This window comes from Drosophila gunungcola (genome assembly GCF_025200985.1).
Source record: "Drosophila gunungcola strain Sukarami chromosome 2L unlocalized genomic scaffold, Dgunungcola_SK_2 000052F, whole genome shotgun sequence".
NCBI lineage: Eukaryota > Metazoa > Arthropoda > Insecta > Diptera > Drosophilidae > Drosophila > Drosophila gunungcola.
Window position 1 is genome coordinate 291,697 of NW_026453165.1, and position 19,239 is coordinate 310,935.

Genomic DNA, 19,239 nt, shown 5'->3' on the forward strand with positions numbered 1-19,239 from the left:
GACGTAGCATAATAGGGAGTTTAAGCGTTTTTATTCCCAACTGAACATCATCAGTCAGTGTCAGAGCAGTTGGCGTTTTGGCAGCTTCCGTCCCGCCATTTTACATTTAACATTTTCCTTTTATTTTCCAACACTTTTTTATACTGTTCTGAGATATTGCCGCGTTGATATAAAGGCATCCTTAAATGAGCAACTTTTTTCGCTATAAAAACTTTGATTACTGAATGCGGGGTACACCGAAAATGTTGTAATGTAATGATTGTTGGAAAATAGTTTATATATATTACTCGTATGTATTTGTTAAATAAGTGATTTTTTAAAATTCTAACTGGGGAATACAATAGTTTAATATTTTATAATCTCAAACAATTTGCATCAATATGCGATGGGTCTTCAAAACAAGATGTTGTACATTTTGAAAGTATTCATTCTTCGGATTGATGTATAAAATAAATATTTGATTTGCCTTCTCTTGTTATTTGTCTCGTTGCTTTGTACAGTATTTAGAAACGGATTCGCTGTGCGATATCGCAGCCTGCTATCTGCGTTCACTGTGCTCTGCGGTTTTGAAATCCGCCCACAAATTTATATGGCCCGCGATAAGTGCGATATTGCCAGAGTGTTTGTACGTATGTGTAACTTACTCACTTGGTACAAGCCACTTGCATGGTACATCGCATAGGCAGGAAAAGAGTTTTATCGCCTATCGACGGAAAAAGACGCCTAGAGAAGCGCCTGATAAACGGGGCCTCTCACCACCACCCAAAAACTCACAACTCACAGGCCCGCATCATTTCCAAAAAACCCCAAAACAACAGAAAAGAACCCCACAAAAATCGTTAAAACAATAATGAGGCAACAAAATGGCGGTCGTCTGGCAGTTGCTGACTGATGATTGGTGCAGAACTCACGGTTTGTCGTCCTTATCAACGAGCAATATCAGCCAAACTGATAAGATAAGGTAACAGCGGCTGCGGCAACGAAAGGCAGGGTTCAAAAAAAAGGGGGCAGGCGAAAGGAAAGGTAAACTGCATTGGAACCGACATCGGCTAATGGTCGAAATGCATGCGACATTTTAATTAAAATATTAACAGCCCAGTCGCTGTGAATTATGGGTAGAAGTCGGCGGCCAAAGATAATTGGTAGTTGGAATTTTCGGGACTCAAAATGGAGCTTAAAGACTTAACCGCAGAAAGCCGGAGGGTTTAATTAAATGCATAACATAACAGTTCCGTAAAGTATAATTGTAACTTACCGTAATAAGATATTAATTATTAATAAAGCAAATAAAAAACGTTGCTAAAAAATTTTTTGATTGACAAAAAAACTTCTAAATATTAATTTATATAATGGGATAGCCACAATTTATATGAGAAAATTGTATGTATAAATATATTATACTGTACAAATATATTTAATTATTTTTCCCTACCAACAATTGACTATAAATTTTTCTCAGCCATTTAAGGGTTAAGCATAAGCAACAAATCAAGACCAACTAACCGAAGAAGTGAAGAATGAAGTTCAAATCGAAAATGGAGAGAGCGGCAGCCCAAACTAGCCGACTTCATCGCCATCTTTTGCATTGTCGTGGAAATGGCTTATAATGGAAGTTGGCCACGAATATCCACGGCGTCAATTTAATATGGCGAAGAGGCCGGAGTGGGAGTCAAAGAAAGAGCCAAGATGATTTCAATGCAATTCGCACCTCATAAATCACGAAACGTGTCCCAGGAGGAAGAAAAAGCCAAGAAAAGAAGTAGTTTGGCCAGCAGAGATGGCAGGAAATGCAGGGAAAAGAGTTCCAAAAAGGGTAGACAGGTAATGCGGCTTTTTTAGGCCTTCGTCGTGCCTTCTAGCTGCTGCTTTGATTTGATAGCAAACTCTGGGATGCAATTTGTTTCGCTGGGCGGTTAAACAGAAAGCAAAAACAAAGAACACAGATTAACATAGTTTAGGGATCTAAAGAGAAATGACTAACTAACTAACTAAAGTCTATGAAGCACAAGCAAAAGTAAAAAATAACAGATCAAAAATATCATAAAGTTATAATAACATTATAATTATATTATAATTAATTATATTATATAATTATATATATACTCAGTTAGACGTTAGTAGGCAATAATAAACAATCGGTTATGAATTTTAAATATGCCAGAACTTAGTAAAACAAAAAGATGCACTTTTGTGCAGTTTCCCTGTAGTACAGTGTTCTCTTGGGCTATTGGCTTATTTGTAACACTTTGGCTTGGCCCTCAACTCTGCTCTCCGATTGGAGTTCGCTTCTTAACCCCTCAAATCCCGTCTTCCGTCTGCTCAATGTGGAATGTGTGGCCATTAATTGAAAATGCTTTTCTTGGATAGTAAAGTGCCTGAGAGACGGGCTAAATGAAAGATGGTGTCGAATCGTGCACACACACACAGACACAGACACAAACACACACACAGACAGACACACACACACATACATCCAGCAAACGGAGACTATGATCCACACCAATCACGATGGCATGCAAACGCCTCCAGGGAGGGAGAACCCAGGGAATCGAGAGCCCAATGGAGAACTCGTGCTCCTCTGGCGGCTAACTCCGTTGATCATCTCGTCCGATGACGCGGATGGCCAGCAAGAGCTAAACGAGCCGTGAAAGTGTTATAATGGGCAATGGGAACGGGATCCCATCCAGAGCAACATAATCGCACTTGGAAAAATTACAAGAAAATGTAATGGTTTTAGAAACAGATTTCGTTGTGGAAAGGACTTTTAGAAACCATTTCACTGGGAAATACGTGGGCATAACATATTTCATATTGGAAATTATGCGATGCTAACATTTTTCATAGCACCCTATTATTTTTTTCAGTGCCTTTCCATCTAGTACATCATAAGCATCGTTTTATGTTTGCCTTGGTTGTTAGTTCTGGTTTTTTTCTTCTCTGCGGGCTATATTGATATCATAATCGTTAATTGGACACGCCCATATAGAAAATACATATGTAGCAGGACGAAGGAAGACGAAGATAAAAAAGAAACCAAGATGAAAAGTTGAATTTTTGGTTTAGTTTTCTTTGGGATAAAATAGCAAAATAAATCAAAACCAATTTTAATGCAAATCTAACACCAATCTGACCCCTTACCCCGGCGAGAGCTTCGTGCAACTTCTTTCGGCAGAAAATGTATCTACAAATTGTGCGGATCAACTGTGCAACTGCAACTCCTGACCTCGCTGAACCAGCACGTTCGCTCTGCGCTTTTTGTGGCAATAACGTGGCCAGCACAGCACCAAACTATTTGGCTAAGCCCAAGAAGGACCAAAAGTTCGGGGAATTGGGGGAGGACCAAAGATGCAAAGGAAACGGCCCGATGGAGCAGAGCAATGCCAGACAAAATTAACACCTTTTTTCCAGCTGCTGACTGCGGAGCTGCACGAGCTGATTTTGCATTTGAGATGGACACCCAAAACCCAAAAGAAGGCAGAGCCGGAGAAAGGAAGGGAACCGAGCTGGGGAGGAGCAGGCCAGACCAGAGCGATTCCCACTCGAAAGAGAGGAGCCTAATTGGCATGCTAAACAAGCTGCGTTCAACACGATCTACACAAACCTATCAGCAGAAGCCGTCCAGCTCTGAAACGAATCCAAAATCCTCAAAGAACAGTGGTTTTAATTTAATTTATTGTAGATTTGAGTACCTAATAATATCTGTCGCATGGTAATTGGTAATTTTAGTTACAGGAATAAATGAAGAAGATATGATAGCAATTTAATTAAATTAATTTTTAAGAGCTATAAAAAGACCGTACAATTAAGATGCTAAATTGAATGTCTTTCGCCCCACTGTTACATGTCATTGCATTGGCTTGTTTGTTTAAATGGCATCGGGAATGGTCGAAGTGCGACATTAGTTTCACACGAACGCCCACACTTGGCTCAGATCAAGTCTTTTGGGGGACAGAGATAGAGCGCAGGGGCGTCTCAGAGGGAGGCAATCAAAAGTGGACGATGGCCATCGCTCCCCGACCCAAGAAAAAAGAGGCTGAGCCCCAAACACCGAGTCGAGGAGCAAAGGAAACTGCCCAAAGAGTTTATCAACTTTTCGAGATTCGCTCAAGCCTTTTGTGGCCAACAACAATTGAATGGCAAACGAGCTTATCCACAACCCACACGGGAGTGAAATAAAAGGTGGCTCTACCCATCAAAAAATAATAATAATATTCGACAATCGGAATGAGAAAAACATTGAAAAGGAAATTCTGAGAAGGGCGATCAGAATGGATTATGGTTGCCGCTGAATTTCCTTATAAGTTTAAAAGATCTAATTTTTTTATTTATAAGAGTATACTCCTCTGAGACAAACAAAAAATTAATAAACGAAGAATTCATATAAATAAAAATAAATAAATAGAATAAAAACAATATTAAAATGAGTAAGATTAAAGCAACATAATAATAACAATGAATAATATCTATAAGTAACAGTAATAACAATTTTGTTAGATTAGGAAATATCTTAAGATAACAAACAAATTTTAATATATTTAATCCCTTTTGACTTGTGCAATAAATAGAAGGCAAAACTTGTCGGGCTTAGTAAATATATAAATAAATAAATAATAAAAAAAAACAGATAGACAATCCGAAATATGAAATTTTCAAACTATATAAACTCGCCAACTGCCAGCTTTTATGACTCAGACCTTTCAGACGCCTTTCAATACATCGGCGCAAGACAAGAGAAAACAAAACGCACCCAAGGATGGGACATGATATCACCTATGGCCATGCGGGGCCCATCAAGCCCGGCGTCTGGCGGTCACATTTGGGATAACAGTTCTCGAGATACGCGCTTTGCTCTGTTCAAAAACCTTTTTCAGCCGCACATTATGAACAGGGATCGAAAACGGAGTATATGGTCGGTCAGCACAAGGTATGGTATGGTGTGGAACGTGGAACGTGGAGTGCTGCTATCGCTGCACTCAGTCAGTCAGTCAGTCAGTCGGGACTAATCTACACGGAGTTATCGGCCATGGAGCCAGCTCTCTCTCACCAAACGAAGCCCCTGCCCCCTTTTCTCCTCGTTGGGTTACGGCGAAGACGCCAAGTGAATCATGCTGGGTCTCGGATTGGATAAGCCCGATGTCGCTGCACTTATAAAATAATTATAAGAAGGCATTGGCGGGTTTGTCGGGGGGGCGCAACAACACCTCACCCACCTGTCCCCCTTTTGGATAGAACAACGAAGTGGGGGTCAGAAATGCGGGCCAGGCTTTGTACTCGTACTCGTACTCGGCGGTTTTTGTGTGGTCGATTCCAGTCGGGGAGTAATCGGACAAAATGCCTTTTGACTTTGACGTGCCAAACAAAAGTCGCGGCCTTATCACTGACCTCGATCTCTACGCAATGGGGGGAATTTAGGGAGGGAAAGAAAGGGAACTACACTGAAAGAAATCGAAAAATTATACTACATTAAACATATTATAACAAATTTAAAAAAAAACGGATTAAATCAAATTAAATATTGAGAATCATATTTAGAATCGAAAATTTGAACCACAAAGAATTTTCTTATAAGTATTATATAATGCTATCTTATAGTTAAAACTTAAAGCTGTAGCTATGTGGCTAGATATTTTCATTTCATAAAATTATGGTGTACTACAACCAATTTGAAATATGTTTAAATGCTAGTATTATTAGTTGGCAGTACTTGGTTATTTTTCGCTCTGCAAGAGAGGGGCGAGCTTGACAACCGAAATCCGAAAACGAAAGCAAACGACCAAAGGCAAATAATGACAGGCAATGAAAATCGAATCGAATGTAAAGCAAAGAAAGAAGCCGAGCAAAAACCGAAACCGAAATGAAATCAAAAGCAAATCAAATTCCAGCGCAATGTTCCACGTAAATCATAAATTGGTCTATCTCGCGAAGAGATCTACAAACGGATGCTCCAAAGCGGAGCAAACATAATTAAGAAAACCGAAACTGAAACCGAAATCGAAACTCAAACCCAAACTAAGAGATAGAGTGGGGCAGTTGGCAGGGGAGGGGTGCGGTGGTAGGGAGGACCGACGAGATGGATTGCCCAAATGGCAGCTCCATTCGTATCTATACTCGTCAGATACGAATGGCTCCGGAGACAGGGCAAATATCATGGCAGTAACTGGCTTGTCCAGATTCAGCTTCGATACACCCGATAACGATGATGGTTACTAGAGAATTTAGAAGATTTTTTGGCGAACCTCGGGATACCCAGCTGAGCATTAATAAATATCACAAGTGCTGGCTAATAGGAGTCGTAAAAAAATTGTATATTACTCTAAGGATTATAAGGTCTCTTAGGTAGATACAAATTGAAGCTAAAATCATAAAGCTAACAATTTTTTTTTTATCATTTCTCTTAATTTATATTACTCTAAGAATTATATGAATTAAAATCATACGGCCTAATATTTTAAAAATTTTAATTCATTTAATATTATGTTTTAAAATTATACAATTCGGTTGCCAAGTGAGAGTAAAGTTCAACTCATAGAGCTTGTTTTATTTAAAATTGTTTGATGAAATTTCCTCACTAATATCCCCTTCAAATTGTTAAGGTACCATAGCCAACACCAATTAGTGGAGATGGCGGAATTCAATGCCGGCGACAAAATGTCTTTATTCATTTTCTTGTTATTGCTTAATTTCTTTTCAAATCGAATTCATATTTCGCCCGTTCAAAGTGGCGATAAAAGAGGGCTGCAGTGCGGTGGGTAGCGGTCGATGGTCGATGGCCTTATCAGTTGCTCAATAAATGACGCACAATGACAGCGGCATCCGAAGAATCCGGGATGAGGTGGCGGTGGCGGAGTAAAACGAGAATGATGCGCAAGATTTGCCCAAGTGGAGAGGGACTAGGAACGGTTTTGCTATCAACATTCTCATAAATCGATGGCCAGTGGACAATCCATTGTAGAAGAGGGCGGGGTCCTTATCTAAATGCCATTTAAGAGAGGAAGAAGCCAAGTCAGAGGAGTAGGCGAATGAGGGACACCTTTCAAGAAACACAGAAACACACAGGCACAAGACACAGGTGCTGGACAAGTAGCAGCAGCAGAAAGAGCCACGCATTTTGTGGCCCCATAATTAAAATGTTTTAAACGCTAAAAGGACGGCCAGGGCCAGGGCCAGGACAGAACGCGAAAGGCAGACAGAACACGTTGTTAACATTCATCTAACCCCCGGCAGCCCCCGCCTTAACCCCCTAAAACCCCCGGCAATTACGCTAAACTGAACAAACAGCAAAGCTGTAAACAAACACGCATCCATCAGCGCCAAGCCCTCGGACCAGTTGCAAGTTGTAAGTCGCCGGTTGCTGCTTGTTGTTGGCTGTTGGTTGCAACAGGTATTTTAATCCCGCCACGCACTGCAAACCCGTTTCTCAAGGCAGGACAGTTCCGCCGGTCCACAAAGATCCCCAGATCCGAGATCTCAAGTGAGACCTGTGCAGCTCCTAATGGCGCCTGTTGCCATGTAAATTATGCTTCCTCAACACTTCTGCTCGCAGACTGTGATCTTAACCCAGCTCATTTATGGTGGGGTATTGTGAATAACCCTTGGATCTCAACTGACATGAGAATAATAATAAATGGAATGAGTAATAGAAAGAAAAAACTAATGGACTTAAACAAACATTTTACGCTTTAGGATTCATTTTTATTTTCCAATTGGAGCCGATTTGAACTACATAAAAATTTTAAAAAATAATATAAATTTATTTTAATACAATATGAATAAATCAAACCCAAACTTAGCTATGTAGCTAAAAGGCTATGTAGCCTTTTTGCTTATAAATCAGAAGACTGGGTAAAATTCTATTAAATAAGATCAGTCTAGATTAAGCACACTCTGTAAAGAGTATATTTAATTCGACCTTACTGAACTGCAAGTGGTTTCTTTTTACCCGCTCAATAGCCTCGATTCTCGACTCTCAATTGGCTCCACTTTGGCGACGCATTCGATAGCTCTTGGAGATATTCTCCTGTCCACGTGTGTATCCCCCTATCGTCATATCATAATGGAAGACGAGACTGTGAGGCTGGCATTTAGATAAGACTGGCGGCGGCGGCGGCGGCCAATGTCTCCTGTCTTCCATCTTCCATCTACCATCGACCATCTGTGGACCTCAGTCTTTCCTGCATCCGCATCTGCATCCCTGCGACAACCAAATGCAAGTTGTGGGCCATTCAGGTGATTAGGCTTAAAGTGCTCTGCAAGGCGGGACTCGGAATCCAGATTGCGCCGCGACTAAAGCTGTTATGGATTCGTCGCATTCTTTTGCCAAGCCAGGCGCCAAAATCACTTGATTGGGAGAGAAATCCACATCATCGATATTGAGGCGAAACAAAACCGAGCTAATGAGTTTTTTTTTTGTTTGGGGCTGATGACGCGATTTGACTGCTTCAGTCTCAAATGAATTTTTCGGCAGAGCTCGCAGATAAGAATCGAATAAAATATTTACTCCCCTCTGTAACATGAGTTATTCGTTTTTAATCTTCGATTTCGATTTACTGTTTGCAGTTGTCACACAGAAAGAAATGTTATATGTTTTGTATATTATTAATATAAATATGACAAATGCATTAAAAAGATTGGAAGGTTTAATGAAGGACAGCTCATAACAACTATGACAAATTACACAAGAAAGAAACTTTTGCGTAAATGAAAATTAGTTCGCTAATAAAATATTTATTAAATCATAACTAAATTTAAGGATAAACAAATAATTTTTTGAAAATAAAAGCTTGGAATTTAATTTTTGGAAAGATTATTTTTTGCATATAATCCGAATTGTTTTTTTCAGCGTATCAATATAAAGGGTACTGCTCTGGTTGAATTCAATGTTACTGAAAATTGAAAGTTGGGTTCGGCTCGAAGACAAGCCAAAGATAAACGAACAGAATGGCCACCGCCCGACATGAAGGAGCTCCAAATGCTCTGGGCTATCGTGGCGTGGGATCGGCGCAAAGCTAATGGCATAAATAGATTTCATATTGTCCTCCATTTACGCCCCCTCCCCTCCCCACCCTTACCCTCCCCATCTCTTGCCTTCAATCTTAATTACACATAGACAGAGTGCGTCGCTTTGATCAGCAAATGAAATCTAGAAATATAATTTTATGGATTTTTAATCGATTGCCGCACGTTGCCTTGTTGGTTTCGCCGGCCTCTTGGGCCACCGATTCCATCGATGGCATCTCGCTGCCATTCAGTTCGCTTTTGATTGTCGTGCGTAAACACAAGATACTCAGAAGAGTGAAAAAAATACAGGGGAATTCGGGAGCAGGTGGGGATTTCAGAAGTACAGAGAAAAAATACAAATTAGATACATGCAGACGCTGTAATAGAATTGAATTAGTTGCAAATTAGTTTTTGTTGCTTAACTTTGTTTCCAAATAGAAGTCTCATTTTAACAACGAGCTTAGAAGTAAAGATTTTGGCCTCTTTTTATTTTTATAAATATATTCTTTTATTTCTATTCCTTCAGTTTTGCTAGCATTGTACAAGATGGAATTTTGTCTTCTATCGGGTAATTAGTTTGCTTTTATGTTCCCCAATCCCCCACTTCTACGAATCGAATTGAGACATCCCAATTTTGGTTTATGCGTAGGTGTCTCAATACCACCAAACCATATCCCCATATTTCGTGTGCTTATCTCTAATGACAAATGTTTGCTTAAAAATCTTTTAATTGCACTTGTTTCGTGCTTCGTTGTGGCTTTTTCTGCGTCCGTGCTGTTGCCTCCTGATAAGCCAAATTAATCGCAGCACTTAAATTTTCATTTTTAAACTTTTCAGCAATGTGAGCGCGTCTAATTTTCTGTGTGGTATGTATGGCCCACGACTTTCGTTACGACTTCGTTTCGATTTCGATGGCAACTCAAGTACTTCCAGGCGCATGTAAACTTAATCAATTTATCACCAGACGGACAGGAGAGAGAAGTCGGGGGCCTAGATTGTCGTGTAAGCTGTACACTTTGTAATTAATAATTGATTGATGAGGTGTGTGAAATAAGCAAAACATAACTTTCAGTCGAGGGGCAATCGTAGCCAGTTCCAAAAAGTAGATCCACCGCAGAGTTTTGGGGGGAAACTGAAGAGTTGAAATCAAAGTGAATTTACCTGATAAGAGTTTATTTCTGTTTTAAATTTAAAAAGGCTATTGATGTTTTTAAAAGATTTATTGCTTTTACGTTTATGTTCCTCATAATTAGATTTAAGTATTAACTTATCCTTAACAAAGAATATAAGAAACAATCTTCTGAGTAATCTATACACATAATATAAGATTTAATATGATTTGTGGTTTTATCTTAAGATCTCAGTTATTAGAATTAGCTTTTAAAAGGATGTATATGTATTGAAGAGGCTTTCTGGATTAGTTAAACTTAACTGGGCAGCCCTCCTCCACATTGATTTTATTCGTGGCTTAAACATAGTCTATGGGACTTTCATTAACTATAGATTTTTTTGGCAGCCAGCTTCATCTAGCAATCTACACTCAATCTCGCTGGCTGGCTTAACAATTTTCAAGGTCTGCACTTTGACTGGCAACGGCCACCAGCAGATAATCGCCAAGAAAGAGCGCTCATACTATACGGGAACATATAAACACCATATATGTATATATGTGGTATATATGGAATATGTGGTATATGTGGCGATGATTTGCGGTCTAATGCCCCGGGGCAGGCGAGGCCCGGGCTTAATCAGAGATTGCAGATGGAAGCGACAACAACGAGGCAGCCAAGGAACGAATGCACACGGGATGGAGATGGAGATGGAGATGGAGGAGACTCAGAGGAGCACACCACGAGGATCGATGGATGGATGGATGGACAGACGTGGTTGGGTCAGTTCGGTTGGTCAATTAAACGAATGCTGCGCTGATCGCTGGGAATAGATAATAGGACCCCGGCATGAACTTTATTTCGAGATAAGGCCACGGCTCCCAAGATTGATAAAGAAAACCAAGAGCAAACCGAAAAGCGAATTTGAACAGAATGCCCAGAATCAAAACTAATTAAGTGGGTGGAAGAGCAGAAGGAGGAGCAGTCCAAGGAGGAGTAGTCAGGCGTACGATGATGATGATGATGATGATGATGATGATGCTTATCTCCACACGACGTTTCCCCTTGCCGAAATTGAAAATCGTCGGAAATCTCAAGTTGAAATCAAGGGGCAAACACTAGACGGAATTCGTCTTGCGAAGCGATAACGATAACGATTATCGCTGACAACGCACAAGAACATCACATCATACGAAGCACTCGAAATTGGAAACCCGCCAGATGAACGCACGCAGATAAGGTGTCGAAATTTGAACTGAGATTTGTCGCGCCGATATCTCAAAATGTCATTCTATCTCCCCCTTCTGTATCGCCATCTCTGTCTTTATATAAGTGGTAGTTTTAAACTTAAAGTGTATATTGTTTTGATGCATATTTGAAGCAAATGTTCTTTAACTCCATTTAACATGCAGAAACAACTTGATTTTGACACACAGCATTATAGGAAGCCCATTTAAGATCATTCTATTACTTAATTGATATAGATTAGAGATTAACACGGTCCTGTTATAGCACAAGTGATTTTCGATTGAACACAAAATAAATAGACGGCATGCTTAATATCAAAATATAGATAACATTGAAGATATAAATTTAATAACCATAACGAATAATTATTTATTCTATTACTTCATCTGTTTCAGTTTAGAGACGTTTTTAAAAAAAGACGACGTCATATAATTAATTTTGAATTAAAAAGATAAGCCTATATAGATGTAAATAGATAATATAAAATTTTGGGAAGCTTGAAACACAGTAAAAACAGGTCTATAAACGCCAGCTAGCCCTCTACTTTCTCTTTTCTCCCTTGTTTATATAGTAGGGTGGGTCTATCGGCCGATCGGTGGACACTAGAGCGATCAGTCGGTCGGTTAGTGGAACGATGATAAGAAATACTTCGCCTTTGGAGCTTCCCGTCGGTCGGCGGTGCCCACTGAATATAGAAATCAGTTCTATTTTTCGGCGGCCGATAGCCATCGCCTATCGGCAAGATTCGGAGGTTTCGAAGAGGCGCTGACAGAGATTTATGGCATTCAAAGTGTTTCGCTATCAACGCCCCCGGCGACAGTAAATTCATTGATTCTCCTGGGAATGCCTCTCGTCAAAGCAGGGTCATACGATGCGATTTCTGCCGATTCGATCATTCCGAATCGAAAATGGAACTGATATCAGATGCAAACGACGACTGGCGAATGGAAATTAATTAACCCGCCAGATATCGCGCCGTGGCCGAAGGGAAATCCGCAACTCAACGTTGGAGATCGATCATTCAGATACTGGCCGTATATTATACAATGTTACGAGTGTATATATATATATCGCTTTGAAACCCTATATAAATATATTGTCATTGCTCTGGGGATCTTTATCTGTATCCGACAAACCACATCACATTGACATTTTTATCTTTAGCTGAAAATCTCTTCAAATTGTTATAAACGAAAAACACACGACAACAATTGTTGTTGTTGGGCGAGTTCATTCTCTCATTTTTGAAGCAAAGCGCGACAATCTTGCCATCAGATCAGCTGATAAAAAACAACCGACCAGACCCCGGAGCATTGTACAAATCATACAACAACCGTCGCAGTAACAACATCGTAAAGTCAACCACAACAACAACCACATTCGACAGCTGTTTTAAGCGATTTTAAGCTTTATTTTCTCGTTTTGCTGCCTGGTTTGTTTGTATTTTACGAAGGGAATGTTTGGAAAATGACTACAAACCATTATCGCCGACCTGGCATCAAATTTCAAACTTATTTCGATTGCATTTAACGATTAAAGCTAAAATAAAACCTCGACTCGATACAGAGAGGGATAAAGTGAGGAAGATGGGGAATAGTTCAATTTCACTATCGCAGGTGATTAGCAAACTGTGGAAAAGAGTTATCACAAGCTCAAAATGCCTTTCCTTTGAGTCATGAAACGAATTATAAAGGGATTTCGAAAACAATTTTTGAATAATAGATCTTAAGAGCTCAAAACCCTTTGTACTGTTACACACGTTAGATTTTAACATTTTATTATTGCTAAATAAGTCCAATACCAAAATTATTTAACATACAACTGAAGGATCTTAACAAATTGAAAATTTTCTAAATGACTAAATTCCAGAATCGTTATTTTATACAAACTAAACTTTAAGCACTAATAAACTACCTAATTTTATTTTCTACACATTTTTTTATATTTTATAGTACTTATACCATGAAGGAAAAAAAAAACAATTAAGTGTCAGATCGATAAAAAATCAGACTGTGTAAAGAGTCACTTGAGCTTTTTCCAAAATTAATAATGATAATTCTTTTATACGTCAAAACTGTACGTCTGTTTCATGACTAACTCAATTTGATAGCTTATTTCCGTTGATGATGAGCGATTTTTTTGGGGAAAAGGAAATGGATCACTTTTATTAAAATGACTAATACGCTAATTTACATGAGTTTCTATGACATGAGTTTCATTAAATAAATTCAAGATTAAAAAAAACATTAAATCTGCATACCGATCTGAAGTGTTTCACATGATTAAGATCCCTTAGCTCATTCTTAAAACAAGTTTATCAGTTTTTTTGCAGTTGCCTTTCCCCATTGATTAATCACTTTTTGAATTTCCCTTCTCATGTGATAAGAGCGCAAAACAAAAACATGGCAAAAAACTGCAATAAATATATCGACAATCTGAATTTCGCTGGCTGACTAAGTCGATCGTCAAGTTACTCCCTCACCCCTATATCACACCCCTTGGGTGATGTCCACCCCAACCATTCATTCGCCTCACTTGATATGCAAATGTGCTGGCCAAAAACAACGATAATAAAATGCAACAAAGTGAAAAACAACATTTTGTAATTTGTAATGCTTGTTAATGTTTTTGTTTTTTGTTTTTTGTTGTTATTGGTATTGGTATTGTTGGTGGTTTTATCTGGTGATATTTCCTGGTCCGATTTCCAGCAAATCAACAAAACAGAGACAAAGAGAGAGTGTGAGAGGGAGAGAGGGAGAGGGAGAAGCTTATCGCAATTATTAAAATACAATGTCAAAATAGCCAAAGCTCGAGATTATCTTTGCCAATTGAAATGGACAGAACAGCCAGAGGCGGAGGGTCGAGCAAATATGATACAAAGGGGGGCCACAAGGGGCCTTGGCTTTGTAACCTGAGCCCTCGCTTTTTATCGCGGCTGCAACTGCAGCTCTTCGAATGCAAACTGTAATTGCAATACGCAGTTAGCTAGCTTTCTTATCGCTCAAACTCAGCTCTGCTCCATAGAACCCCTCTATATGGACCCCCTCAAAAAGCCCCCTCTTAACGCCAAAAAGCTAGCGACCCGCTTGACACGTACCCGCTCCGATTTAAGATATATGAAAGAGGGCCCCAGTGGAGCCCAACTCTGAGACACACGGAAAAATATTACACATAAATTACCCAAGCCGACTTTGAATGATGACCAATGTCGGTATCTGTTGAGACTATTTCTTTGTTTTTAAATACGATTTTTAATTTAAACACTTTTTAGCCTATTATTTGATATTTGGAAATATAATTATATTACACACAAAAACAATTGCCAAAGACAACAAAATATTGTTACATGAATTTTAAACTAGCAGGTATGAACAATTTCCCAATAGAAAAAGTATTACGAAAGAATCAAAACAAAACTTAAGTGGTTTAAAAATAAGGCATACATACATACATACTTAAATAGATTTTTGTTTTTTTTTCTCTTCCATTTCTTTCAATGTATTTGCGCTTGGCCCGCTTGAAATCGACTCAAACTCAAACTTGGCTTAACTTTTAGCTAAATTGTCACCCGCATTTAAATGACTATGTCGATGGGCCGATGTCTTTTGTTGGTGCTGCCGGAGAATAGCAACAACCGAACAACAAAACACACAAGCGAACATCCGGCAACCGACAACCAACAGCTGGCCATTAACATAAAATTAGTGATAAGCGTAATTAAAATTTATAAAAGCAAAACCAAAAGGCAAGCCAGCCACAAAAGTGTTTATCTATGTGCAACTGCACTCCCTCAGGTCTCGAAACTCTTAAATGGTATGAGATAGATATCAATGGCAGGTGGCACTTGGTTAAAATTATAATACCCCAGGAAATACCCTAGCAAAATAGTAAGTGAAAATATCTTTCATTATAAGTAAAAAAAAAGTTTAATGTGGAATAATCATTTTATTATTGAACTAAGCTTGTTTTTGGGTTTTGATTAATATTTCATGTTGAAGCATTTAACTTTTTAAGACATACACATAATAGTGGAAAACTGTTAAAATTTAAACAAAACCTATTTATTGTTTAGGGGTATTTGACCAATTTAAAAATTAAGAAGACCCCTTTTTAGAGTATTTCGAAAACGAATCCGAGGGCGTTGTCATCACGATTCCTGCACTCCGAGTTCGAGACTATACGCTCCGATACAAATGTCAGTTATTGAAGCTTATGTAAAGGCAACAATAACAACGCCTGGAGAATATCCAACAAAAGCTACGCAAGTTGATGTTATTTGCTGTTGTTCTTGTTGTTGTTCATTTTGTTGTTGTTGTTGCTGCCACTGCTGCTGCAATTGTGATAAAACTTTATCGAGTTGCGCTTTGAGTTCTTTTTTTCTCGCCTTCCAAGCCAACCACCTCCCATTGCCCATCGCCCACTAAGCTATGGAAAACAACGGGACAGAAGTGAAGCAAGTGTGCAAGAGATAAATATGCAAAGCACAAATGTTAGGGGGAGCAAGTGGGTGGGTGGTGGTGGTGTTGAATAGTTACCGAGGGATAACCCACTGATAGGGCAGGTGCAACAACAACAACAACAACAACAGAAGCCCCCAAAAACAACAATGGACTACAGCTGCGCAGATAAAAAATACCCTAAATTATCGTAACGCAAATGGTAAAGTTTTTCGTTATCCATTCCTCAGTACCCTATAAATAGTTGAACTTTTTTAGCTTAATAGATCTTGAGTACGAACAGATTTTAAAATAGGTTCTATAAATTAAAGAATTTCTTTATACATTGTTCGGGGCCTAAGTGCTTTTGCTAACTATTTATTTTATTCATTTAAACTTAAGCTTAAGGTATTGATAATTATTTGAGTACAAACATAATTTAAAATAGGTTACAAGATCTAAAGAATTTCTTTATCCATTGTTCGTTGCCCTATAAATAGTTTAAAAATGTAACCCTAATTGGTTTTAGTAACTATTCAAGTATAAATAGTATTTTCAAAGTTGCTGATTACAGTCTTCGGAACTTCATTAGTAGTTAAAAGCTATGGAGATTAAAGTTAAATACTTGCTTAAAATAGATTCAAAGGAATTATGAATATTCTTTAAATAATTCTAAGTAAAATGGGTGCTGATATGAGTAGTTATTTGAGTGAATATATTGTAGTAACAGATCCTAAGTGCTGGAATTCCCTTAATGATCGCTTGTGGAGATCTCTATAGAGTGTATCAAAAGCTTCGTTGGCCTCGCCTCAAGTTATCGATTCTGCTGCTTACTGCTGGAAGTTCCACTTTCATGACTCGGTGTGATATCACTCGCTGGGTAGTTGTTGGCTTGTGGGATTGGATGGAAATGGGGGTTCTGTTCAGCCAGCCGAGAAACGTGCTCGGAGCAGAAGCAGCGACAGCGATAAGGAGTCCAAAATGGCCAAGTCCAAAATGGATAAGCGGAAAACTGAGGCAGGCAGGGGACCTGAAACTGAGCTGAGTTCAGGTGTCTAGTGTCGCAGGTCCGGCACGTTTTATCGATTTCGAATCCGAAATGCATTCATTGGGTGTCAAATGGTACGGGGCCATAAATTTATCAAATGGCAAACAGCGAAATGTAATTAGTTAATACTCTCGAAGTACTCTCTCTTCTCGACTCCCCGACAATATTTATATTTATAAGGTGTGTCAGCTGCACGTACAACAGGTATCGATATCGATAACGAGGTGACAAAGAAATTTCATTTGAATGAGCAACAAAAGATGACAATTTGTTTAATACCCACTTAAATCTTGCATAACCAAACAGAAGTTAAAATATTCAAAAAGAGTATATAATATAATCTGCAAAAAAAAAGACATTTCTTCATTTTAAGTGATAACGATCTTTTTTGAGAAGTTGTTCGTTATCAATGTCTAAGTTAATCATTTTAACATAGTGTGCCTTATGGTCGCAAAAACTTGACTTTATCGTTCTCACTTGCTTTTGTTTATTTTTTTTTTCGACTGCTTTGTCATGGCATAGTTTATCAGCTGTACCCCTTCTTTGTTTTCTGTGTTTGCTGTGTGTTCGTTCACATGTTCTGCTGTCCAAAAAACGAGAGCTGCTGACCAAGCGAGCGAATTTGATTGGGTCAACTGGCGGTCAGATAGGAAAACCGATCGTGAAGAGTGGAAACATCGAAAAGGTATATACAAGTATTTATAAAGTATTAAATAAAAGTTTTGTCTTAATTTCTTTAACATTGTTTAGATGATTATATAGGATGATAAAGGAAATACACTTTTTATATTGGGTATAGCTACAAATTAAAATATTGGATACAAATTTATCTAAAATATTTTTTATTCTTAACATTTGTAAAGCAATAAATTTAGTAACTTTTTAAAATAATTTTTAAACACATAAATTCACTCCTAAACAACTTTTGATCGTCATTATAATGCTTTGTAATTTTATTAAGAATCGGCAAAAGGGGTGTGAGTAAAATAATTTTGGGTAAAATTAGTTGATATTATGACTTAATTATTATAATTTTAGAATTCAGGAAACCTTAGGATGACTCACCTTTATTCAACGGCTTGGGGTTGGACTGTTTGCGTCGTGACATTTCGAGTCCAGCTGCGGGACTGAGATATATGTGCAGCTACGTCGGCATCAAGTTTGCGGAAGATCCAAATCCGTTTCCCTTTTCGCGAACATTTACCGGCGGATGCAATCGCACTCACACACAGGCACTCACTCTCACACACACGTCGAGTATCAATTATGGGCAATCAATGCGATTATTTGTATTATTTGTATTATTGACGGCGATTAACAAGACTTAATGAATTTTTAACGATCGGCGCGGCAAAAAACGCGCGCGATTCGGATCGGAATGGAAGTGGAACTCCGATTGGAATGGTATGGATGAGCAGCTCCAATTGGAATGCAACAGGCGATAATCATCAGCTTTAGCTCGAATCGCATCAATATCTAATTAGTTTTTTGCTCTTGATATTATTATTATTCTTTATGGAGTCGCGTGTTTTTCGCCAAAAGCCTTTCGAATGGCAGCTTGGCATGCGGAGACGTCCGTTCAAAGCAATCGCTCGCTCACGAATGAAATGAAAATAAAAGCTCCCATTGGGGAGAAGAGAATGCTCTTATTGGAGCGCGCGCATTTGGGCTCTCTCTCTCTGTTTCCATTTTGTTTTGACTTGGATGTTCATTGCTTCGCTTGCTTTGGCGCCTGCTTCGCCGACTGATAAGAATCAAAACAAAAAAGCCGAAACTTTTACGCACGTTTTCACACTTTGCTTGCTGTCCTTCTTTCTCCTTCCTTACTTAAAAGTTAAAGCGGTTTTAACATTTATTTTATTGGATTTCATTTTGTAACTGTTTTAACAAGATTTTTCCAACTTTTAGCGTTTTGCTAGAGTAGAAATTTACTTTGTAAATCACTTTCAAGTCACTTCTAACTTTTAACTTATTTTGCTGTTTTACTTAAGTAAGTTTCTTTCAATTCGCTTAGTTTTATGTTTTTCTTCTACGCTTTTGACTACAACTACAGGCAAAAGGCGTTAGTAAATCGCCTTTTTATCTTAAACGAAATTGTGAGCAAGTGCCTGACTCTTGCCACTTTGGGCCGCCAGCTGGCGCTTTAGTTACCGATAGCTATGCATACTTTTAGGCTTTCCAAAGAGGGCGCCACTCAAAGGCGCTAACTTCAAATGAACAGGTCGCCTGGGTCCATTTAACCATGATTCATTTTAGTTTATGGCTTAAAAAATAAATAAATAATTACTGCAACGTCCACAGAATTCTATTTCCTGTGTGAACATTATTTTCAGCATTTTATTTAGCTGCACTTCCGTTCCTTTTTTTGGTTAATTTTTTATTTCGCTTCGCTTTGTCTTAT

General features: G+C 38.6%; 1 protein-coding gene across 1 annotated transcript in view; it reads right to left on the reverse strand.

Annotated features, from left to right (window-relative positions):
• LOC128253597 (zinc finger protein ush) overlaps window positions 1-18,933 on the reverse strand; it is a 54,686-nt gene extending 35,753 nt beyond the window's left edge. The window contains exon 1 of the mRNA XM_052982109.1: window positions 17,904-18,933. Coding sequence (XP_052838069.1) covers window positions 17,904-17,946 — 43 coding nt within the window. The 5' untranslated portion in view covers window positions 17,947-18,933. The remainder of the gene's footprint in view (window positions 1-17,903) is intronic.
• Between the last annotated feature and the right edge of the window lie 306 nt (window positions 18,934-19,239).